This window comes from Pristiophorus japonicus, chromosome 5, assembly GCF_044704955.1.
Source record: "Pristiophorus japonicus isolate sPriJap1 chromosome 5, sPriJap1.hap1, whole genome shotgun sequence".
Lineage (NCBI taxonomy): Eukaryota > Metazoa > Chordata > Chondrichthyes > Pristiophoridae > Pristiophorus > Pristiophorus japonicus.
Genome location: NC_091981.1, coordinates 297100703 through 297125382, shown reverse-complemented (window position 1 = coordinate 297125382; position 24680 = coordinate 297100703). Strand labels below are relative to the sequence as shown.

General features: G+C 49.8%; 1 protein-coding gene across 1 annotated transcript in view; it reads left to right on the top strand.

The window, feature by feature from the left end:
- The first annotated feature begins 151 nt into the window (after positions 1-151).
- Positions 152-24680, top strand: part of shrprbck1r (sharpin and rbck1 related) — a 115604-nt gene continuing 91075 nt past the window's right edge. Inside the window, exons 1-5 of the mRNA XM_070881908.1 lie at positions 152-373; positions 15354-15528; positions 17241-17396; positions 20889-21030; positions 23075-23165. Coding sequence (XP_070738009.1) covers positions 185-373; positions 15354-15528; positions 17241-17396; positions 20889-21030; positions 23075-23165 — 753 coding nt within the window. The 5' untranslated portion in view covers positions 152-184. The remainder of the gene's footprint in view (positions 374-15353; positions 15529-17240; positions 17397-20888; positions 21031-23074; positions 23166-24680) is intronic.

Genomic DNA, 24680 nt, shown 5'->3' with positions numbered 1-24680 from the left:
AGAAAGCACAGTTCCTTGGGAGGGTTGAGTCTAGACTTTGGGACTGAGTTAGCTACACAGCCAGGGGGTCCAGGCGGGCGGGTAGGACCTTCTGTCTGAGCTCCCGGTTGCCACCCGGGCCGCGGCCGCTAGCGGCAGGGTGTCACCGGTAAAGGAGTCCGCCGCGCGGCTGGTTTTGGGGGCGATGGCGGCGAGCGAGACGCGGGGCCTGGGAGCGGCGGCTCAGCCTCAGGCCACGGTGCTGATGTCGTGCCGGGTGCGGGAGGCGGCGGCCAGCGGCGGGGAGCTCCCGGCCCTCCGCCTGCAGCTGAGTATGGAGCGGCCCGGGGAGTTCCGGCTTGGCGTCCGCCACAGCCGCCCCGGCAAGAGCTTGGTAAGGACCAGCCGTCCGCTCACCGCGGGCAGTGCTGGGGGAGCGCCGCACTGTCAGAGGGGCGGTGCTGGGGGAGTGTCGGCGGGGCAGTGCTGGGGGGGCGCCGCACTGTCAGAGGGGCGGTGCTGGGGGGGCGCCGCACTGTCAGAGGGGCGGTGCTGGGGGGGCGCCGGAGGGGCAGTGCTGGGGGGGCGCCGGAGGGGCAGTGCTGGGGGGGCGCCGGAGGGGCAGTGCTGGGGGGGCGCCGCACTGTCAGAGGGGCGGTGCTGGGGGAGTGTCGGCGGGGCAGTGCTGGGGGGGCGCCGGAGGGGCAGTGCTGGGGGGGGGTGCCGGAGGGGCAGTGCTGGTGGAGTGTCGGAGGGGCAGTGCTGGGGGGGCGCCGGAGGGGCAGTGCTGGGGGAGCGCCGCACTGTCAGAGGGGCGGTGCTGGGGGGGCGCCGGAGGGGCAGTGCTGGGGGAGTGTCGGAGGGGCAGTGCTGGGGGGGGTGCCGGAGGGGCAGTGCTGGGGGGGGCGCCGGAGGGGCGGTGCTGGGGGGGGTGCCGGAGGGGCAGTGCTGGGGGAGTGTCGGAGGGGCAGTGCTGGGGGGGGTGCCGGAGGGGCGGTGCTGGGGGAGTGTCGGAGGGGCAGTGCTGGGGGGGGTGCCGGAGGGGCAGTGCTGGGGGAGTGTCGGAGGGGCAGTGCTGGGGGGGGCGCCGGAGGGGCGGTGCTGGGGGAGTGTCGGAGGGGCAGTGCTGGGGGGGGTGCCGGAGGGGCAGTGCTGGGGGAGTGTCGGAGGGGCAGTGCTGGGGGGGGCGCCGGAGGGGCAGTGCTGGTGGAGTGTCGGAGGGGCAGTGCTGGGGGGGGTGCCGGAGGGGCAGTGCTGGGGGAGTGTCGGAGGGGCAGTGCTGGGGGGGGCGCCGGAGGGGCGGTGCTGGGGGAGTGTCGGAGGGGCAGTGCTGGGGGGGGTGCCGGAGGGGCAGTGCTGGGGGAGTGTCGGAGGGGCAGTGCTGGGGGGGGCGCCGGAGGGGCAGTGCTGGGGGAGTGTCGGAGGGGCAGTGCTGGGGGGGGTGCCGGAGGGGCAGTGCTGGGGGAGTGTCGGAGGGGCAGTGCTGGGGGGGGCGCCGGAGGGGCAGTGCTGGGGGAGTGTCGGAGGGGCAGTGCTGGGGGGGTGCCGCACTGTCGGAGGGGCAGTGCTGGGGAGGGCGCCGGAGGGGCAGTGCTGGGGGAGTGTCGGAGGGACAGTGCAGCGCAGCATTGTCGGGGGGCGGTGCTGGGGGAGTGCCGTACTGTCGGAGGGGCGGTGCTGGGGGGTGTGTCAGAGGGGCAATGCTGAGGGAGCGCCGCACTGTCAGAAGGGCAGTATCTGGGGGAGTGCTGGGAGAGTGCCGCGCTGTCAGAGGGTCATAGAAACATAGAAAATAGGTGCAGGAGTAGGCCATTTGGCCCTTCGATCATGCACCACCATTCAATAAGATCATGGCTGATCAAACACCTCTGTACCCCTTTCCCACTTTCTCTCCATACCCCTTGATCCCTTTAGCCGTAAGGGCCACATCGAACTCCCTCTTGAATATATCCAATGAACTGGCATCAACGACTCTCTGCAGTAGGGAATTCCACAGGTTAACAACTCTCTGAGTGAAGAAGTTTCTCCTCATCTCAGTCCTAAATGGCTTACCCCTTATCATTAGACTACGTCCCCTGGTTCTGGACTTCCCCAACATCAGGAACATTCTTCCTGCATCTATCCTGTCCCGTCCCGTCAGAATCTTATACGTTTCTATGAGATCCCCTCTCATCCTTCTAAACTCCAGTGAATAAAGGCCCAGTTGATCCAGTTTCTCCTCATATGACAGTCCGGCCATCCCTGGAATCAGTCTGGTGAACCTTCGCTGCACTCCCTCAATAGCAAGAACATCCTTCCTCAGATTAGGAGACCAAAACTGAACACAATATTCCAGGTGAGGCCTCACCAAGGCCCTGTACAACTGCAGTAAGACCTCCCTGCTCCTATACTCAAATCCCCTAGCTATGAAGGCCAACATACCATTTGCTGCCTTCACCGCCTGCTGTACCTGCATGCCAACTTTCAATGACTGAGGAACCATGACACCCAGGTCTCGTTGCACCTCCCCTTTTCCTAATCTGCCATCATTCAGATAATACTCTGCCCTCGTGTTTCTGCCACTAAAGTGGAAAACCTCACATTTATCCACATTATACTGCATCTGCCATGCATTTGCCCACTCACCCAACCTGTCCAAATCACCCTGCAGCCTCTTAGCATCCTCCTCACAGCTCACACCACCACCCAGTTTAGTGTCATCTGCAAACTTGGAGATATTACACTCAATTCCTTCATCCAATTCATTAATGTATAATGAAAAGAGCTGGGGTCCCAGCACTGAGCCCTGTGGCACTCCACTAGTCACTGCCTCCCATTCTGAAAAGGACCCGCTTATCTCGACTCTCTGCTTCCTGTCTGCCAACCAATTCTTTATCCATGCCAGTACATTACCCCCAATACCATGTGCTTTGATTTTGCACACCAATCTCTTATGTGGGACCTTGTCAGATGCCTTTTGAAAGTCCAAATACACCACATCCACTGGTTCTCCCTTGTCCACTCTACTAGTTACATCCTCAAAAATTTCCAGAAGATTTGTCAAGCATGATTTCCCTTTCACAAATCCATGCTGACTTGGACCGATCCTGTCACTGCTCTCCAAATGCGCTGCTATTTCATCCTTAATAATTGACTCCAACATTTTCCCCACTACTGATGTCAGGCTAACTGGTCTATAATTCCCTGTTTTCTCTCTCCCTCCTTTTTTAAAAAGTGGTGTTACATTAGCTACCCTCCAGTCCATAGGAACTGATCCAGAGCCGATAGACTGTTGGAAAATGATCACCAATGCATACACTATTTCTAGGGCCACCTCCTTAAGTACCCTGGAATGCAGATAATCAGACCCCAGGGATTTATCGGCCTTCAATCCCATCAATTTCCCCAATACAATTTCCCGCCTAATAATGATATCCTTCAGTTCCTGCTTCTCACTAGACCCTCGATCCCCTAGTACATCCGGAAGGTTATTTGTGTCTACCTTTGTGAAGACAGAACCAAAGTATTTGTTCAATTGGTCTGCCATTTCTTTGTTCCCCATTATAAATTCACCTGAGTCTGACTGCAAGGGACCTACGTTTGTCTTTACTAATCTTTTTCTCTCCACATATCTATAGAAGCTTTTGCAGTCAGTTTTTATGTTCCCAGCAAGCTTCCTCTCGTACTCTATTTTCCCCCTCCTAATTAAACCCTTTGTCCTCCTCTGCTGAATTCTAAATTTCTCCCAGTCCTCAGGTTTGCTGCTTTTTCTGGCCAATTTATATGCCTCTTCCTTGGATCTAACACTATCCTTAATTTCCCTTGTTAACCACGGTTGAGCCATCTTCCCCGTTTTATTTTTACTCCAGACAGGGATGTACAACTGTTGAAGTTCATCCATGTGATCTATAAATGTTTGCCATTGCCTATCCACCGTCAACCCTTTAAGTAACATTTGCCAGTCTATTCTAGCCAAGTCGCGTCTCATACCGTCAAAGTGTCACTCTCCATCTTAATAAAGAATTCTACCATATTATGGTCACTCTTCCCCAAGGGGCCTCGCACAACAAGATTTCTAATTAGTCCCTTCTAGTTACACATCACCCAGTCTAGGATGGCCAGCTCTCGAGTTGGTTCCTCGCCATATTGGTCAAGAAAACCATCGCTAATACACTCCAGAAAATCCACCTCCACCGCATTGCTACCAGTTTGGTTAGCCCAATCTATATGTAAATTAAAGTCGCCCATGATAACTGCTGTACCCTTATTGCACACATCCCTTATTTCTTGTTTGATGCTGTCCCCAACCCCGCTACTACTATTTGGTGGCCTGTACACAACTCCCACCAGCGTTTTCTGCCCTTTGGTATTCCGCAGCTCCACCCATACCGATTCTACATCATTCAAGCCAATGTCTTTCCTTACTATTGCATTAATTTCCTCTTTAACCAGCAACGCCACCCCGTCTCCTTTTCCTCTCTGTCTATCCTTCCTAAATGCTGAATACCCCTGGATGTTGAGTTCCCAGCCTTGGTCACCCTGGAGCCATGTCTCCGTGATGCCAATCACACCATACCCGTTAACTGCTATCTGCGCAGTTAATTCATCCACCTTATTCACAATACTCCTCGCATTGAGGCACAGAGCCTTCAGGCTTGTCTTTTTAACACACTTTGACCCTTTAGAATTCTGCTGTAAATTGGCCCTTTTTTGTTTTTTGCCTTAGGTTTCTCTGCCCTCCACTTTTACTCTTCTCCTTTCTATTTTTTGCTTCTGTCTCCATTTTATTCCCCTCTGTGTCCTTGCATAGGTTCCCCTCTGCATAGGGTCACCGCGGGCAGTGCTGCATTGTCGGAGGGGCAGTACTGAGGGAATGCTGCACTGTCGGAGGGGCAGTACTGAGGGAGTGCCGCACTGTCGGAGGGGCAGTACTGAGGGAGAGCCGCACTGTCGGAGGGGCAGTACTCGGGGAGGGCTGCACTGCCATCTTTCGAATGAGACATCAAACATCCCATGGCACTATTGGAAGAAGAGCTGGGCAGTTATCCCTGGTGTCCCAGAACATATTTATCATAGAAACATAGAAAATAGGTGCAGGAGTAGGCCATTCGGCCCTTCTAGCCTGCACTGCCATTCAGTGAGTTCATGGCTGAACATGAAACCTCAGTACCCCTTTCCAGCTTTCTCGCCATACCCCTTGATCCCCCGAGTAGTAAGGACTTCATCTAACTCTTTTTTGAATATATTTAGTGAATTGGCCTCAACAACTTTCTGTGCTAGAGAATTCCACAGGTTCACCACTCTCTGGGTGAAGAAGTTTCTCCTCATCTCGGTCCTAAATGGCTTACCCCTTATCCTTCGACTGTGACCCCTGGTTCTGGACTTCCCCCAACATTGGGAACATTCTTCCTGCATCTAGCCTGTCTAAACCGTCAGAATTTTAAACGTTTCTATGAGGTCCCCTCTCATTCTTCTGAACTCCAGTGAATACAAGCCCAGTTGATTCAATCTTTCTTGATCGGTCAGTCCCACCATCCCGGGAATCAGTCTGGTGAATCTTCGCTGCACTCCCTCAATAGCAAGAATGTCCTTCCTCAAGTTAGGAGACCAAAACTGTACACAATACTCCAGGTGTGGCCTCACCAAGGCCCTGTACAATTGTAGCAACACCTCCCTGCCCTTGTACTCAAATCCCCTCGCTATGAAGGCCAACATGCCATTTGCTTTCTTAACCGCCTGCTGTACCTGCATGCCAACCTTCAATGACTGATGTACCATGACACCCAGGTCTCTTTGCACCTGCCCTTTTCCTAATCTGTCACCATTCAGATAATAGTCTGTCTCTCTGTTTTTACCACCAAAGTGGATAACCTCACATTTATCCACATTATACTTCATCTGCCATGCATTTGCCCACTCACCTAACCTATCCAAGTCGCTCTGCAGCCTCATAGAATCCTCCTTGCAGCTCACACTGCCACATTTCTGTCTTAAATTCATTTAATGTCCCAGCTTCCACAGCTCTCTGAGGCAGCGAATTCCACAGATTTACAAATCTCAGAAGAAATTTCTCCACATCTCAGTTTTAAATGGGCGGCCCCGTATTCTAAGATCATGCCCTCTAGTTCTAGTCTCCCCCATCAGTGGAAATATCCTCTCTGCATCCACCTTGTCAAGCCCTCTCATAATCTTATACGTTTCTATAATATCACCTCTCATTCTTCTGAATTCCAATGAGTAGAGGCCCAACCTACTCAACCTTTCCTCATCGGTCAACCCCCTCATCTCTGGAATCAACCTAGTGAACCTTCTCTGAACAGCCTCCAAAGCAAATATATCCTTTCGTAAATATGGAAACCAAAACTGCATGCAGTATTCTAGGTGTGGCCTCACCAAAACTCTGTATAACTGTAGTAAGACATCCCTGGTTTTATTCTCCATCCCCTTTGCAATCAAGGCCAAGATTCCATTGGCCTTCCTGATCACTTGCTCTTTGATTTTTTCTGCTAAAGTGCATGACCTCACACTTTCCAACATTATACTCCATCTGCCAAATTCTTGCCCACTCACTTAGCCTGTCTGTCCTCCTGCAGCCTCTATGTCCTCCTCATACATTACCGTTCCTTCCATCTTTGTATCGTCAGCAAACTTGGCTACGTTACACTCAGTCCCTCCTTCCAAGTCATTAATGTAGATTAACTTCTACAGAAACCTCAGCAGTTCAAGAAGACCCACCACCAGAAGGAAGCAGACAGTCCGGAACAAGGGGGCATAACCTTAAAATTAGAGCCAGGCTGCTCAAAAGTGATGTCAGGAAGCACATCTCCACCCACTGGGTAGTGGAAATCTGGAACACTCTCTTGCCCCAAAAAAGCTGCTGAAGCTGGGGCACAATTGAAAATGTCAAAAATGAGAGGAATATATTTTGATCAGGCAAGGGTATTAAGGGTTATGGGGAGCGGGCGGGTAAGTGGAACTGAGTCCACGGCCAGATCAGCCATGATCTTGTTGAATGGCGGAGCAGGCTCAATGGGCTGGATGGCCTACTCCTGTTCCTAATTCTTATGTTCTTATGTTATGTTCTTGTGATATGGAGCAACGGCAGGTATATGGAGAAAGAATGAAGAAAGAAATACTTGCGCTTATATATACAGGGTACTTGAGTTCAGATACAAATCAGCCATGTTTTAATTGAATGGTGGAACAGACTGGAGGGGCTGAATGGCCTCCTATGTTCTTAGACCAGAGATATAAAAAGAAAGGCTTGCAGTTTATAGTGACTTTCACGACCACCGGACATCTCAAAGCGTTTTACAGCCAATGAAGTACTTTTGGAGTGTAGTCACTGTTGTAATGTGGGCAACGTGGCAGCCCAATTGCGCACAGCAAGCTCCCACAAACAGCAATGTGATAATTACCAGATAATCTGTTTTTTATTGTTGTTATGTTGATTGAGGGATAAATATTGACCAGAACGCCAGGGATAATTCTTCTTCGAAATAATGCCGTGGGATCTTTTGTGTCCACTTGCGAGAAGAGACAGGGCCTCGGTTTAACGTCTCATCCGAAAGACGGCGTCTCATCCGAAAGACGGCATCTCAGACTGCACTGGGAGTGTCAGCCTAGATTTGTGTGCTGGAGTCCCTAGAGTGGGACTTGAACCCACAACCTTCTAACTCAGAGGTGAGAGTGCTGCCCACTGAGTCACAGCTGACAAAAGAACGTCCAAGAGCCCTGAAAGAACAATCTGCGGTTCCACTTTCTTTGAACTTCTAACTCCTGGTTTGTGGTTTCAAATCCTGAACAGTGTTGCTTAGTAATCTCACATAACGGGAATTAAAAAATAAATCCCCTATATAAAAAAAACCCGTACCCATGGATTCTGCAAGGGCTGGAGTTGCAGAGTGGGGAATTCCAGTTGAGGGATGTGGCTACAAGAAGGAGGGAATCAAACCTCAGCCACACCGAGGGCAGGAAGTGGGGAAAAATGGAGTCGAATTTCACTCATTGCTCTCAGAATTACGGTTTGAATGTGTTCACACGGTAAGGTCAGGTCGTGGTTATGTTACTGCTCCCATAACCCAGAGGCCTGGGCGAATAATCCAGAGAATCAGAGTTCAGATCCCACCATGAATTATAATTCACTTTTTAAATTAAAAAAAAATTATCAGTAAAAGTGACAATGAAGTTGTGGGATTGTTGAAGCCCAAACTGCCTCACTAAACTGGGTGACTAGAGAAGCTGGGGTTGTTCTTCTTAGAGCAGAGAAGGTTAGGGGAGAGATTGAATAGAGGTGTTCTAAAATCATGGGGGGTTTTGATAGAATAAGTCGGAGAAACTTTCCAGTGGCAAATGGGTCGGTAACCAGAAGGCTAGTCTCCACATAACAAGTTAACAAATGTTGGGGCTTTCTGACATTCCATAAGAATAAGAACATAAGAATTAGGATCAGGAGTAGGCCATATGGCCCTTCGAGCCATTTCAGTGAGATCATGGCTGATCTTCGACCCTCAACTCCACTTGCCTGCACTATCCCCATATCCCTTGATTCCCTTAATATCCAGCACATTACAACAGTGACTATACTTCAAAATAGCTGTAAAGCGCTTTGGGATTTCCTGAGGTTGTGAAAGGCGCTATAGAGATGCAGGTCTGTCTTTCATTCTGCTGGAAGTGTGTCAGAGAGGGGTCTGGATACTGGCCCAAGATTGCTTTTTCCAGGCTAGCCTGTGACTTCCCGTTGGCCTCCTCAAGACTCGCGTGTGAAGCGTTACCAGAGGGTGATTCGTGCCTCGTTACCTTATGGGGGAGGGGAGTTCGAAGGGGCATCGAGTGGGCACAGTACTCTCATACCCTTGACTGAGGCATAGAATTCACCAGCTTACATAATTACATCCTGGAACCTTTCACCATCTCAGGAATCACAATTGTAATGTAGGAAACGCGACAGCCAAATAGCACACAGCAAGGTCCCACAAACAGCAATGTGATTGTTTGTTCAGGGATAAATATTGGCCAGGACACCGGGCAGAACTTCCCTGCTCTTTCTCGAAATAGTGGCTGTGGGACCTCTTGCATCCACCTGAGAGGCAGACGGGGCCTCGGTTTAACGTCTCATCCGAAACACAGCACCTCCGACAGTGCAGCGCTCCCTCAGTGCTGATCCTCCGACAGTGCGGCCCTCCCTCAGTACTGCCCCTCCGACAGTGCGGCGCTCCCTCAGTACTGCCCCTCCGACAGTGCGGCGCTCCCTCAGTACTGCCCCTCCGACAGTGCGGCCCTCCCTCAGTACTGCCCCTCCGACAGTGCGGCCCTCCCTCAGTACTGCCCCTCCGACAGTGCGGCGCTCCCTCAGTACTGCCCCTCCGACAGTGCGGCGCTCCCTCAGTACTGCCCCTCCGACAGTGCGGCGCTCCCTCAGTACTGCCCCTCCGACAGTGCGGCGCTCCCTCAGTACTGCCCCTCCGAAGTGCGGCGCTCCCTCAGTACTGCCCCTCCGACAGTGCGGCGCTCCCTCAGTACTGACCCTCCGACAGTGCGGCGCTCCCTCAGTACTGACCCTCTGACAGTGCGGCGCTCCCTCAGTACTGACCCTCCGACAGAGTGGCGCTCCCTCAGTGTTGCAGTGTGCTGACACTATCGGATCATGGTGCAGGTGTACTCTCTGCAGTGGGGATCACTGACTACAATGGAAGACACGGTCAGCTATTGTGGCAAAACATGCTGTTGATTCTTGAAATACTCAATAGGTCCAGCTGCACCAGTGGAGAGAGAAACATTAGATTAAGGTTTCGGGTCGATGAGTTTTGATCAGAGGCGGAGGATGTTGGAGATGAGCAGCTTCTAAGCAGGTACCTGGGCAGAAAAATGAGAAACAAGCGGAGGGGTCAGAATGGGTGGAGAGCAGGAGATGATAGAAACATAGAAACATAGAAAATAGGTGCAGGAGTAGGCCATTCGGCCCTTCTAGCCTGCACCGCCATTCAATGAGTTCATGGCTGAACATTCAACTTCAGTACCCCATTCCTGCTTTCTCGCCATACCCCTTGATCCCCCTAGTAGTAAGGACCTCATCGAACTCCTTTTTGAATATATTTAGTGAATTGGCCTCAACAACTTTCTGTGGTAGAGAATTCCACAGGTTCACCACTCTCTGGGTGAAGAAGTTCCTCCGCATCTCGGTCCTAAATGGCTTACCCCTTATCCTTAGACTGTGACCTCTGGTTCTGGACTTCCCCAACATTGGGAACATTCTTCCTGCATCTAACCTGTCTAACCCTATCAGAATTTTAAATGTTTCTATGAGGTCCCCTCTCATTCTTCTGAACTCCAGTGAATACAAGCCCAGTTGATCCAGTCTTTCTTGATAGGTCAGTCCCGCCATCCCGGGAATCAGTCTGGTGAACCTTCGCTGCACTCCCTCAATATCAAGAATGTCCTTCCTCAGGTTAGGAGACCAAAACTGTACACAATACTCCAGGTGTGGCCTCACCAATGCCCTGTACAACTGTACCAACACCTCCCTGCCCCTGTACTCAAATCCCCTTGCTATGAAGGCCAACATGCCATTTGCTTTCTTAACCGCCTGCTGCACCTGCATGCCAACCTTCAATGACTGATGTACCATGACACCCAGGTCTCTTTGCACCTCCCCTTTTCCTAATCTGTCACCATTCAGATAATAGTCTGTCTCTCTGTTTTTACCACCAAAGTGGATAACCTCACATTTATCCACATTATACTTCATCTGCCATGCATTTGCCCACTCACCTAACCTATCCAAGTCGCTCTGCAGCCTCACAGCATCCTCCTCGCAGCTCACACTTAGTGTCATCCGCAAATTTGGAGATACTACATTTAATCCCCTCATCTAAATTATTAATGTACAGTGTAAACAGCTGGGGCCCCAGCACAGAACCTTGCGGTACCCCACTAGTCACTGCCTGTCATTCTGAAAAGTACCCATTTACTCCTACTCTTTGCTTCCTGTCTGACAACCAGTTCTCAATCCATGTCAGTACACTACCCCCAATCCCATGTGCTCTAACTTTGCACATCAATCTCTTGTGTGGGACCTTGTCGAACGCCTTCTGAAAGTCCAAATATACCACATCAACTGGTTCTCCCTTATCCACTCTACTGGAAACATCCTCAAAAAATTCCAGAAGATTTGTCAAGCATGATTTCCCTTTCACAAATCCATGCTGACTTGGACCTATCATGTCACCTCTTTCCAAATGCACTGCTATGACATCCTTAATAATTGATTCCATCATTTTACCCACTACCGATGTCGGGCTGACCGGTCTATAATTCCCTGTTTTCTCTCTCCCTCCTTTTTTAAAAAGTGGGGTTACATTGGCTACCCTCCACTCCATAGGAACTGATCCAGAGTCAATGGAATGTTGGAAAATGACTGTCAATGCATCCACTATTTCCAAGGCCACCTCCTTAAGTACTCTGGGATGCAGTCCATCAGGCCCTGGGGATTTATCGGCCTTCAATCTCATCAATTTCCCCAACACAATTTCCCGACTAATAAGGATTTCCCTCAGTTCCTCCTCCTTACTAGACCCCCCGACCCCTTTTATAACCGGAAGGTTGTTCGTGTCCTCCTTCGTGAATACCGAACCAAAGTACTTGTTCAATTGGTCCGCCATTTCTTTGTTCCCCGTTATGACTTCCCCTGATTCTGACTGCAGGGGACCTACGTTTGTCTTTACTAACCTTTTTCTCTTTACATATCTATAGAAACTTTTGCAATCCGTCTTAATGTTCCCTGCAAGCTTCTTCTCATGCTCCATTTTCCCTGCCCTAATCAAACCCTTTGTCCTCCTCTGCTGAGTTCTAAATTTCTCCCAGTCCCCAGGTTCGCTGCTATTTCTGGCCAATTTGTATGCCACTTCCTTGGCTTTAATACTATCCCTGATTTCCCTTGATAGCCACGGTTGAGCCACCTTCCCTTTTTTATTTTTATGCCAGACAGGAATGTACAATTGTTGTAGTTCATCCATGCGGTCTCTAAATGTCTGCCATTGCCCATCCACAGTCAACCCCTTAAGTATCATTCGCCAATCCATCCCAGCCAATTCACGCCTCATACCTTCAAAGTTAGCCGCCTTTAAGTTCTGGACCATGGTCTCTGAATTAACTGTTTCATTCTCCATCCCAATGCAGAATTCCACCATATTATGGTCACTCTTCCCCAAGGGGCCTCGCACAACGAGATTGCTAATTAATCCTCTCTCATTACATAACACCCAGTCTAAGATGGCCTCCCCCCTAGTTGGTTCCTCGACATATTGGTCTAAAAAGCCATCCCTTATGCACTCCAAGAAATCCTCCTCCACCGTATTGCTTCCAGTTTGGTTAGTCCAATCTATGTGCATATTAAAGTCACCCATTATAACTGCTGCACCTTTATTGCACGCATCCCTAATTTCCTGTTTGATGCCCTCCCCAACATCACTACTACTGTTTGGAGGTCTGTACACAACTCCCACTAACATTTTTTGCCCTTTGGTGTTCTGCAGCTCTACCCATATAGATTCCACATCATCCAAGCTAATGTCCTTCCTAACTATTGCCTTAATCTCCTCCTTAACCAGCAATGCTACCCCACCTCCTTTTCCTTTTATTTGTTAACATCTATTTGCACAGTTAATTCATCCACCTTATTGCGGATACTCCTTGCATTAAGACACAAAGCCTTTAGGCTTGTTTTTTTAACACCCTCTGTCCTTTTAGAATTTTGCTGTACAATGGCCCTTTTTGTTCTTTGCCTTGGGTTTCTCTGCCCTCCACTTTTCCTCATCTCCTTTCTGTCTTTTGTTTTTGCCTCCTTTTTGTTTCCCTCTATCTCCCTGCATTGGTTCCCATCCCCCTGCAATATTAGTTTAACTCCTCCCCAACAGCACTAGCAAACACTCCCCCGAGGACATTGGTTCCGATTCTGCCCAGGTGCAGACTGTCCGGATTGTACTGGTCCCACCTCCCCCAGAACCGGTTCCAATGCCCCAGGAATTTGAATCCCTCCCTGCTGCACCATTGCTCAAGCCACGTATTCATCTGAGCTATCCTGCGATTCCTACTCTGACTAGCACGTGGCACTGGTAGCAATCCCGAGATTACTACTTTTGAGGTCCTACTTTTTAATTTAGCTCCTAGCTCCTTAAATTCATTTCGTAGGAACTCATCCCTTTTTTTACCTATGTCATTGGTACCAACGTGCACCACGACAACTGGCTGTTCTCCCTCCCTTTTTAGAATGTCCTGCACCTGCTCCGAGACATCCTTGACCCTTGCACCAGGGAGGCAACATACCATCCTGGAGTCTCGGTTGCGGCCGCAGAAACGCCTATCTATTCCCCTTACAATTGAATCCCCTATCACTATCGCTCGCCCACTCTTTTTCCTGCCCTCCTGTGCAACAGAGCCAGCCACGGTGCCATGAACTTGGCTGCTGCTGCCCGCTCCTGATGAGTCATCCCCCTCAACAGCACTCAAAGCAGTGTATCTGTTTTGCAGTGGGATGACCACAGGGGACCCCTGCACTACCTTCCTTGCACTACTCTTCCTGCTGGTCTTCCATTCCCTCGCTGGCTGTGGACCCTTCTCCTGCGGTAAGACCAACTCGCTACACGTGATATTCATGTCATTCTCAGCATCGTGGATGCTCCAGAGTGAATCCACCTTCAGCTCCAGCTCCGCAACGCGGACCGTCAGTAGCCGGAGGTGGACACACTTCCCGCACATGTAGTCGTCAGGGACACCGGTGTTGTCCCCGTGTTCCCACATGGTACAGGAGGAGCATATCACGTGACCGAGCTGTCCTGCCATGACTTAACCCTTAGATACACTTAAATTGCCGACAACATGATGATGGAAGTGATGATGGTGTGACGAAGATAATAATGAGACAAGTATCGAAACAGAAGATGGGTCTAGAGAAAGAAAGAACTTTGCATTTCTACAGAGCCTTTCACGATCTCAGGACATTGCAAAGTGCTTGACAGTCAATGAAATGCTTTGTGAAGTGCAGTCACCTGAGGAGGTGCGAATGGTCACACCAGGATAGCAAAGGGTGGGTAAATCCCAGGGGTACAGCCCACCCCACCTGCCGTGTACCCATAGGGGAATCCCACTCCAAGCACTAGCCCACACCTTAAGAACATAAGAAATAGGAACAGGAGTAGGCCATACGGCCCCTCGAGCCTGCTCTGCCATTTAATAAGACCATGGCCCCGATCTGATCATGGACTCAGCTCCACTTCCCTGCCCGCTCCCCATAACCCCTTAAAGTTTAAGAAACTGTCTAATTCTGTCTTAAATATATTCAATGACCCGGTTTCCACAGCTTTCTGAGGCAGTGAATGCCACAGATCCACAACCCTCTGAGAGAAGAAATTCCTCCTCATCTCAGTTTTAAATGGCCGTCTCCTTATTCTAAGATCATGCCCCCTAGTTCTAGTCTCCCCCATCAGTGGAAACATCCTCTCTGCATCCACCTAGTCGAGCCGCCTCATAATCTTACGCGTTTCGATAAGATCACCTCTCATTCTTCTGAACTCCTCCACTCCCAGTGCCTCTGGTGCAGCCACCCTCCATTCCCAGCACCTGCTGTCTGACAGAAGCAGGGATTGTACTCCTGCCCTCCACACATTCACAGGCCCCTCCTTCATTCTTTCCCTGGCTCAGTACCGCCTTAAATTGTTCGTCTGCAACAACTTCCAGTTTTCAGACAAGCGGTCATCGGCCAGGAACATTTACTCCCTGCTTCTCTCTCTGCAGATTCTGCCTGAGCTGGTGAGCGTTTGCAGCATGAAAGGTTGAGCAGGTTGGGCCTGTACTCATTGGAGGGGGCTGGATAGGGTGGATGCAGAGAGGATGTTTCCCCTCGTGGGGGAGGCTAGAACTAGGGGGCAAAGTCTCAGAATAAAGGGCTGCCCATTTAAAACGGAGATGAGGAGGAATTTCTTCTCTCAGAGGGTTGTAAATCTGTGGAATTCTCTGCCCCAGAGAGCTGTGGAGGCTGGGTCATTGAATATACTTAAGGCAGAGATAGACAGATTTTTGAGCGATAAGGGAGTCAAGGGTTATGGGGAGCGGGCAGGGAAGTGGAGCTGAGTCCATGATCAGATCAGCCATGATCGTATTAAATGGCGGAGCAGGCTCGAGGGGCTGTATGGCCGACTCCTGCTCCTATTTCTTACATTCTTAAGATGTGGGCTAGTGCTTGGGCTGGGATTCCCCTATGGGTACACGGCAGGTGGGGTGGAGTTTGGAGCAGAGACTTCAACTAATGAGCCCTTGAAGGTTTGGGCTTTGAGCAGTAAATCTCTCATTCCTATAGTTTTAAACAAAAATTCACGCCTCTGTTTCTGTCCTATTTGCAGAGCCTTTACGAATTTAATTTGAAGGATATCAACTACGAATTCAAGAGTGCAACCTGCCACGGAATCAGTACATGGAACCAGCCTGCTGACCAGCTGACCTATCACTTCGAGGATGAGACGGAGGCTCAGAAGTGGTCAACCATCATGACCAGCTCTTTGAGAGAAGTCGAGAAAGGTAGGTAAGGTGGCGGAGAGGGGGGTGAGGGTGGATAAGGTGTGGGGGGAGTGGAATAGCGACAGTGTGAAGAGATTAGATTGTTAAAAGTATGCAAACTTAGCTTGTACATTCTAAGCTCTTAACCATGTCTTATGGTCATCCTGGACTGTCCCAAATTATACGGTCTTTCGGTAGAGCAAATAAGGAGAAATTGTTTCCACTATTTTGTACTTCACACCTCAGGAAGGAAACATAGAAATTTACAGCGCAGAAGGAGGCCATTTCGGCCCAGCGTGTCCGTGTCGGCCGACAAAGAGCCGCACGGCCCTCGGTCAGCAGCCCTAAAGGTTACATATAGATCTATAAACAATGGCGGAAAGTTTAGAGCACCCAGCCCAACCAGTCTGCCCCACACAACTGCGACACCCCTTATACTGAAACATTCTACACTCCACCCCAACCGGAGCCATGTGATCTCCTGGGAGAGGCAAAAACCAGATTAAAAACCCAGGCCAATTTAGGGGAAAAAATCTGGGAAAATTCCTCCTTGGATGGAAATTGGCCGCGGATGGGGTGCAGCAGAGATTCACCAGAATGGTACTGGGGCTAAAAGGGTTAAATTATGAGGACAGGTTGAACAGACTCTGCCTGTATTTCCTCGAGTACAGAAGATTAAGGGGCGATACAATGAAGCTGATTAAAGGATTCAATAGGATAGATAGAGAGAAATTATTTTGTCTGATGGGGAAGTCCAGAACAAGGGGGCATATCCTTAAAATTAGAGTGAAAGAGTACATAGCCTTAAAATTAGAGCCAGGCCGTTGAGGAAACAGATATCAGGAAGCATTTCTTCACACAAAGGGTAGATAAAATCTGCAACTCTCTTCCCCCAAAAAGTTGTTGAGGCTACGGGTCAATTGAAAATTTCAAGGCTGAAATTACTAGATTTTTGTTGGGTAAGGGTATTAAGGAATAGGGAACCAAGAGCAGTAGGTGGAATTAAGATACAGACAGACCATGATCTAATTGAATGGAGGAATAGGCTCGAGGGGCTGTATGGCTTTTGTAATGTAGTCACTGTTATAATGCAGGAAACGCAGTAGCACACAGCAAGGTACCACAAACAGCAATGTTGTTTTAGTGATGTAGGTTGCGGGATAAATATTGGCCAGGACACTGGGAGAGCTCCCCTGCTCTTTTTCAAAATAAAGCCGTGGATTTTTTATGTCCATCTGAGAGGGCAGATGAGGCCTTGGTTTAACGTCTCCTCCGACAGTGCAGCGCTCCCTCAGTACTGCCCCTCCGACAGTGCAGCGCTCCCTCAGTACTGCCCCTCCGACACTGCAGCGCTCCCTCAGTACTGCCCCTCTGACAGTGCAGCGCTCCCTCAGTACTGCCCCTCCGACAGTGCGGCGCTCCCTCAGTACTGCCCCTCCGACAGTGCGGCGCTTCCTCAGTACTGCCCCTCCGACAGTGCAGCGCTCCCTCAGTACTGCCCCTCCGACAGTGCAGCACTCCCTCAGTACTGACCTTCCGACAGTACAGCAGTCCCTCAGTACTGCACTGGGAGTGTCGGCCTTGGTTATGGGCTCAAGTCTCAGGCATGGGACTGGAACTCTTGACCTTGTGACTCCAAGGCGTGTGTGCTACCCGCTGACACTTTGATTTACTCGATGAGCCACGTTAGACGTTTGCCGTGTTTAGTTTTGATGGATTTTGTCTTTCTGCAGCAAGTTCTGCCACTGGTCAACAGAACCACAGCGCGTCAACAGGGGCCTCGTTACAGCCCGCTCGGCCGGTGACTGAGGGGGGGCCCGGGGCGGGCGCCGAGCCTCCCAGAGCCGGGCCAGACATCACAAAGTCAGGAATGGACATCAGCAGAATAGGTAAAGCTCTGGTCAGACCCCAGGTGGACTAACTGCATTCAGTTCTGGGCACGGCACCTCAGGAAGCATATAGTGGCCTGGGAGGGGGTGCAGCGCAGATCACCAGAATGATACCGGGGCAAAAAGGGTTAAATAATGAGGCTAGGTTGCAAAGACTAGGCCTATATTCCCTTATGTTTACAAGATTATGGAGATTAAGCAGATCAAATTGAGGTGTTTAAGATGATTAAAGAATACGGTAGATGGAGAGAAACTATTTTCTCCCCTCACTAATAATGTCTCCGTAAGATCCCACAAATTCCCTGGGAGGACAAACGCACCTATGTTAGCGTCCTTGACCAGGCCAACATCTCCAGCATCGAAGCACTGACCACACTCGACCAGACCGCTGGGCAGGCCACATTGTTCGCATCACAAAGCAAGCGCTCTACTCAGAGCTCCTTCACGGCAAACGAGCCAAAGGTGGGTAGAGGAAACGTTACAAGGACACCCTCAAAGCCTCCCTTGATAAAGTGCGACATCCCCACTGACACCTGGGAGTTCCTGGCCAAAGACCACTCTAAGTGGAGGAAGTACATCCGGGAGGGCGCTGAGCACCTCGAGTCTCATCGCCGAGAGCATGCAGAAATCAAGCGCAGGCAGCGGAAAGAGCGTGCAGCAAACCAGTCCCACCCTCCCTTAACTTCAACGATTATCTGTCTCTCCTGTGACAGAGTCTGTGGCTCTCGTATTGGACTGTTCAGTCACCTAAGGACTCATTTTTAGAGTGGAAGCAAGTCTTCCTCGATTCCGAGGGACTGGCTATGACGATTATGATGATTTTCTCTGGTGGAACTAGGCGGCATATACTTAAAATTAGAGCCAGGCCGTTAACGCTTTAAAAAAAAATTGTTCCTGGGATGTGACCAGGCCGGTATTTATTGCCCATCCCTAATTGCCCTTGAGAAGGTGATGGTGAGCCGCCGCCTTCAACTGCTGCAGTCCGTGTGGTGAAGGTACTTCCACTGTGACTCTCTGGCAGCAGTTTGGTATATCTGAGTGGCTTTCTAGCCCATTTCAGAGGGCAGTTAAGAGTCAACCACGTCGCAGTGGGTCTCGAGTCACATAAAGGCCCAGACTGGTAAGATTTCCTTCCCTGAAGGACGTTGGTGAACCAGATGGTTTTTTAACCACAATCCGGTGATGTCAGAAAGCACATTTTCACAAAACGGGCAGTAGAAATCTGCAACACACGCCCCCAAAAAGCTGTGGATGCTGCGGGTCAGTTGAAAATGTTAAAACTCAGATGGATCGATTTTTGAAGTTCGGGGTATTGAGGGATACGGAACCAAGGCGGGTCGGCGGAGTTGAGATACAGTTCAGCCACGATCGAATTGACTGATGGACCAGGCTCGAAGTGTTGAATGGCCTCCTGCTGTTGCAGGGTAAAATTCTTGCTGTGGTGTAACTGCGCTGCGCAGAACGTTGTAAAGGCACTGCGTGGTGCAGTTCACTATTGCGCAGTCTTTTCAACTTTGGGATTTGCCTGTGAATCCCGAGGAGATTGTGTCGATGAACGTACTCCCTCTTTTATGGGTTCCAGGTGCCGTGAATTCGAAATACATTTGATCTGGTCCACAGTGGGTGTAGGTGTTTTGTAAATATTACAGCCTCTCTGTGAAGTAATGGAAATGTCATATTGAGTGCTCTTCCATTAAACAACAGTTTAGAGGGAACTTTATTCTGTATCTAACCCGCACTGTACCTGCCCTGGGAGTGTTTGATGGGACAGTGTAGAGGGAATTTTACTCTGTATCTAATCCCGCGCTGTACCTGCTCTGAGAGTGTTTGATGGGACAGTGTAGAAGGAGCTTTACTCTGTATCTAACCCCCTGTACCTGCCCTGGGAGTGTTTGATGGGACAGTGTAGAAGGAGCTTTACTCTGTATCTAACCCGCACGCTGTACCTGCCCTGGGAGTGTTTGATGGGACAGTGTATAGGGAGCTTTACTCTGTATCTAACCTGTACTGTACCTGCTCTGGGAGTGTTTGATGGGACAGTGTATAGGGAGCTTTACTCTGTATCTAACCTGTACTGTACCTGCTCTGGGAGTGTTTGATGGGGCAGTATGAAGGGGATTTATGAAGGGGAAGTCATGTTTGACAAATTTGCTGGAGTTCTTTGAGGATGTAACGAACAGGGTGGATAAAGGGGAACCAGTGGATGTGGTGTATTTGGATTTCCAGAAGGCATTTGACAAGGTGCCGCATAAAAGGTTACTGCACAAGATAAAAGTTCACTGGGTAGGGGTAATATATTAGCATGGATAGAGGATTGGCTAACGAACAGAAAACAGAGAGTCAAGATAAATGGTTAATTCTCGGGTTGGCAATCAGTAACTAGTGGGGTGCCGCAGGGATCAGTGCTGGGACCCCAACTATTTACAATCTATATTAACGACTTGGATGAAGGGACTGAGTGTAACGTAGCCAAGTTTGCTGACGATACAAAGATGGGAGGAAAAGCAATGAGTGAGGAGGACACAAAAAATCTGCAAAAGGACACAGACAGGCTAAGTGAGTGGGCAAAAATTTGGCAGATGGAATATAATGTTGGAAAGCGTGAGGTCATGCACTTTGGCAGAAAAAAAATCAAAGAGCAAGTTATTATTTAAATGGAGAAAGATTGCGAAGTGCTGCAGTACAGCAGGACCTGGGGGTACTTGTCCATGAAACACAAAAGGTTTAGAATGCAGGTATAGCAAGTGATCAGGAAGGCCATTGGAATCTTGGCCTTTATTGCAAAGGGGATGGAGTATAAAAGCAGGAAAATCTTGCTACAGTTGTACAGGGTATTGGTGAGGCCACACCTGGAATACTGCGTGCAGCTTTGGTTTCCATATTTACGAAAGGATATACTTTGGAGGCAGTTCAGAGAAGGTTCACAAGGATGATTCCTGAGATGAGGGGGTTGACTTATGAGGAAAGGTTGAGTAGGTTGGGCCTCAACTCTTGGAACTCGGAAGAATGAGAGGTGATCTTATCGAAACGTATAAGATTATGAGGGGGCTTCACAAGGAAGATGCAGAGAGGATGTTTCCACTGATGGGGGAGGCTAGAACTAGAGGGCACGATCTTAGAATAAGGGGCCGCCCATTTAAAACGGAGATGAGGAGAAATTTCTTCTCTCTGAGGGTTGTAAATCTCTGGAATTCGCTGCCTCAGAGAGCTGTGGAAGCTGGGACATTGAATAAATTTAAGACAGAGATAGACAGTTTCTTAACCGATAAGGGGTTATGGGGAGCGGGCAGGGAAGTGGAGCTGAGTCCATGATCAGATCAGCCATGATCGTATTAAATGGCGGAGCAGGCTCGAGGGGCCTAATGGCCTACTCCTGCTCCTATTTCTTATGTGTAGAGGGAGCTTTACTCTTCCCTGGGAGTGTTGATAGTGGGAATCTTGATCCTGGATTCATTCATCGTGTGAAATGTGTTTTGTTTGTTTTTGTTGTAGAAGATCTGACTCTGCGACTTGCCCAGGCGATAGAAGCGGGCGATTCCACTTTGGCGTCGGAGTGTGCTGTGACTCTTGCGCAGCAGAAAGTATGTGTCGGAATCTGCCTGAAGGAGAGCGCCTACCCCGACCGGCAGATCAGGTAACTGCAAGTTCACAATGTACCTCCTGGTTCATCGTGTAACACACATCAATCAAAAGGAAAAAACTGGCATTTCTATAGCGCCTCTCAAAGTCGGCCGTGGCTCAGTGGGTAGCACACTCCCCTCTCATCAGAAAGTTGTGGGTTCAAGTCCCACTGCAGGGACTTGAGCACATAAATCCAGACTAACACATCAGTGCAGCGCTGAGGGAGTGTCGCACTGTCGAAGGTGCCGTTTTTCGGATCAGATGTTACGTAGACATAAAAGATCCCATGGCACTATTTTGAAGAAGAACTGAGGAGTTATCCCCAGTGTCCTAGCCAATTTTTGTCCCTTATCGTCATAGGCAGTCCCTCGGAATCGAGGAAGACTTGCTTCCACACTAAAAATGAGTCCTTAGGTGACTGTACAGTCCAATACGAGAGCCACAGACCCTGTCACAGTCGTTGAGGGAAGTAGTGGGTGGGACTGGTTTGCCGCACGCTCTTTCCGCTGCCTGCGCTTGATTTCTGCATGCTCTCGGCGATGAGACTCGAGGTGCTCAGCGCCCTCCCGGATGCACTTCCTCCACTTAGGGCGGTCTTTGGCCAGGGACTCCCAGGTGTCAGTGGGGATGTTGCACTTTATCTGGGAGGCTTTGAGGGTGTCCCCGTAACGTTTCCTCTGCCCACCTTTGGCTCGTTTGCCGTGAAGGAGTTCCGAGTTTGGGAGTCTCGTGTCTGGCATGTGAACAGTATGGCCTGCCCAGCGGAGCTGATCAAGTGTGGTCAGTGCTTCGATGTTGGCCTGGACGAGGACGCTAACGTTGGTGCGTCTGTCCTCCCAGGGGATTTGTAGGATCTTGCGGAGACATCGTTGGTGGTATTTCTCCAGCGACTTAAGGTATTTGCTGTACATGGTCCATGTCTCTTAGCCATACAGGAGGGCAGGTATTATTATAGCCCTGTAGACCATGAGCTTGGTGGCAGTTTTGAGGGCCTGGTCCTCAAACACACTTTTCCTCAGGCGGCTGAAGGCTGCACTAGCGCGCTGGAGGCGGTGTTGAATAACATCGTCAGTGTCAGCTCTTGTTGATAAGAGGCTCCCGAGGTATGGGAAATGGTCCACTTTGTCCAGGGCCGCACCGTGGATCTTGATGACTGGGCAGTGCTGTACAGCGGGGAGATTTATCCCTTAGTCAGCATAACAAAAGCAGTTTATCTGGTCATTACATTGCTTTTTGTGGGAGCTTGCTGCGCGCAATTTTGCTGCCGTGTTTCACACATTACAACAGTGACTACACTCAAAGTACTTCATTGGCTGTAAAGCACTTTGAGACGTCTAGTGGTCGTGAAAGGCGCTATATAAATCCAAGTGTGTCTTTTAATATTTTCCAATTGAGTTTGAGTTTAACTGAGTTATTCAAAATCTTGAATGTTTGTTTTTGATGGAGTAAATAAGGAGGAACAGTTTCCTGTGGGAGAAGGGTCGATAACCAGAGTACACAGATTGAAGATGATTGGCAAAAAAAAAACAAAGGGGAGATGAAGAGAATTATTTTCAGTCAGCGAGTTGTGGTCTGGTATTCACTGCTTGAAAGGCTGGTGGAAGCAGATTTATTAATATTCAAAAGGGAATTGGATATATCCTTGAAGAGGAAAAATTTACTGGGCTCTGGGGAAAGAGCAGGGGGAGTGGGACTAATTGGATTGCACTTTCGAATGGCCTCCTTCTGTGCTGTAAGATTCAAAAGCGTTTTGATTTAATAAGCTGCGTAGATGCCCAACTTGCAGCTTCAGGAGGTTTAATCCCAATTATCTGATCGTTTCCATCTATCTCGAGTTGCCGATACCACCAGATGTCAGTGTTCTGATTTAGGGCACGGGCACGATAGGCCGAATGACGTTCTGTGCTGTATCATTCCATGAAAACTGGTTGAGAAAGCGGCTGAGAATGCAGACGGCTATGCAGTGCCAGGAAGGTTGCTTGCAGTTTGGGGTGAGGTGGGTGGCTGTCCTGTCCTGTCCTGTTTAAAGCTTGTTTGCCCTTCTTCCTTCCCTTCAGTGTGAGAGTTGGAGTGGAGGACGCCAGCTCTTCTGCCACTATCGTCATGAAGGTCTTCCCCTACGCAACCGTCTCCACATTAAAGCAACAGGTAACTCGATGCTTTTTATGCATAAAATACAAGAGCAGGGAGGTTATGCTTGAACTGTATAAAACACTAGTTAGGCCACAGCTGGAGTACTGTGTGCAGTTCTGGTCACCACATTACAGGAAAGATGTGATTACCATGGAGAGGGTGCAGAGGAGATTTACGAGGATGTTGCCTGGACTGGAGAATTTTAGCTATGAGGAAAGATTGAATAGGCTGGTGTTGTTTTCTTTGGAACAGAGGAGGTTGAGGGGAGACCTGATTGAGGTGTTTAAAATTATGAGGGGCCTAGATAGAGTGGATAGGAAGGACCTGTCTCTCTTGGCAGAGGGGTCAACAACTAGGGGGGCATAGATTTAAAGCAATTGGTAGGAGGTTTTGAGGGAAATGTCTTCACCCAGAGGGTGTTGGGGGGGTCTGGAACTCATTGTCTGAAAGGGTGGTAGAGGCAGAAACCCTCACCACATTTAAAAAGTACTTGGATGTGCACCTGAAGTGCTGTAACGTACAGGGTTACGGACCCAGAGCAGGAAAGTGGGATGAGGCTGGGCAGCTCTTGGTCGGCTGGTGCGGACACGATGGGCCGAAATGGCCTCCTTCCGTGTTGTAAACGTCTCTGGTTCTATGTAATCGAGGTGTCGGTGGTGAAGAACAGATTGTTAATGAGGTGGTGGTATGTAGAACACCCCGAGGGTGAATGCAGCTCGCCGCAGGAACCCACAAGGCCGCAGGTTCGAACTCCACCCCGGGTTAGTTGTTCCTGTCCGAGGCAGCGGTTGGGGGCTGTGGTTTGGCCTCAGTGCCCTGCACTCGGCTAGGGGAAATAAAGCACCAGGCTTGGAGAAGGTGCAATTTTTTTTTTACAGGGATAGTATCAGAACTGAGTGGTTATAACTCTCAGAAAAGACTGAACTGGCTGGTATTCTTATCTCTGGAAAGGGGAAGGCTGAGGGGGTGTCCTGATAAGAACATAAGAAATAGGAGCAGGAGTCGGCCATTCGGCCCCTTGAGCCTGCTCCGCCATTCAATAAGATCATGGCTGATCTGATCATGGACTCAGCTCCACTTCCCTGCCCGCTCCCCAGAACCCTTTACTCCCTTATCGCTCAAAAATCTGTCTATCTCCGCCTTAAATATATTCAATGACCCAGCCTCCACAGCTCTCTGGGGCAGAGAATTCCACAGATTTACAACCCTCCGAGAAGAAATTTCTCCTCATCTCCGTTTTTAATGGGCGGCCCCTTATTCTAAGACCATGTCCCCTAGTTTTACTTTCCTCTGAGTGGAAATATCCTCTCTGCATCCACCTTGTCGAGCCCCCTCATTATCTTATATGTTTCAATAAGATCACCTCTCATTCTTCTGAACTCCAATGTGTATCGGCCCAACCTGCTCAACCTTTCCTCATAAGTCAACCCTCTCATCCCTGGACCAGAGAGGTCTTTAAGATTATGAAAGGGTTTTTTATGGTAGACATAGTGAAGTTGTGGGGGAGATCAGATCTCGGGGCCATAAATA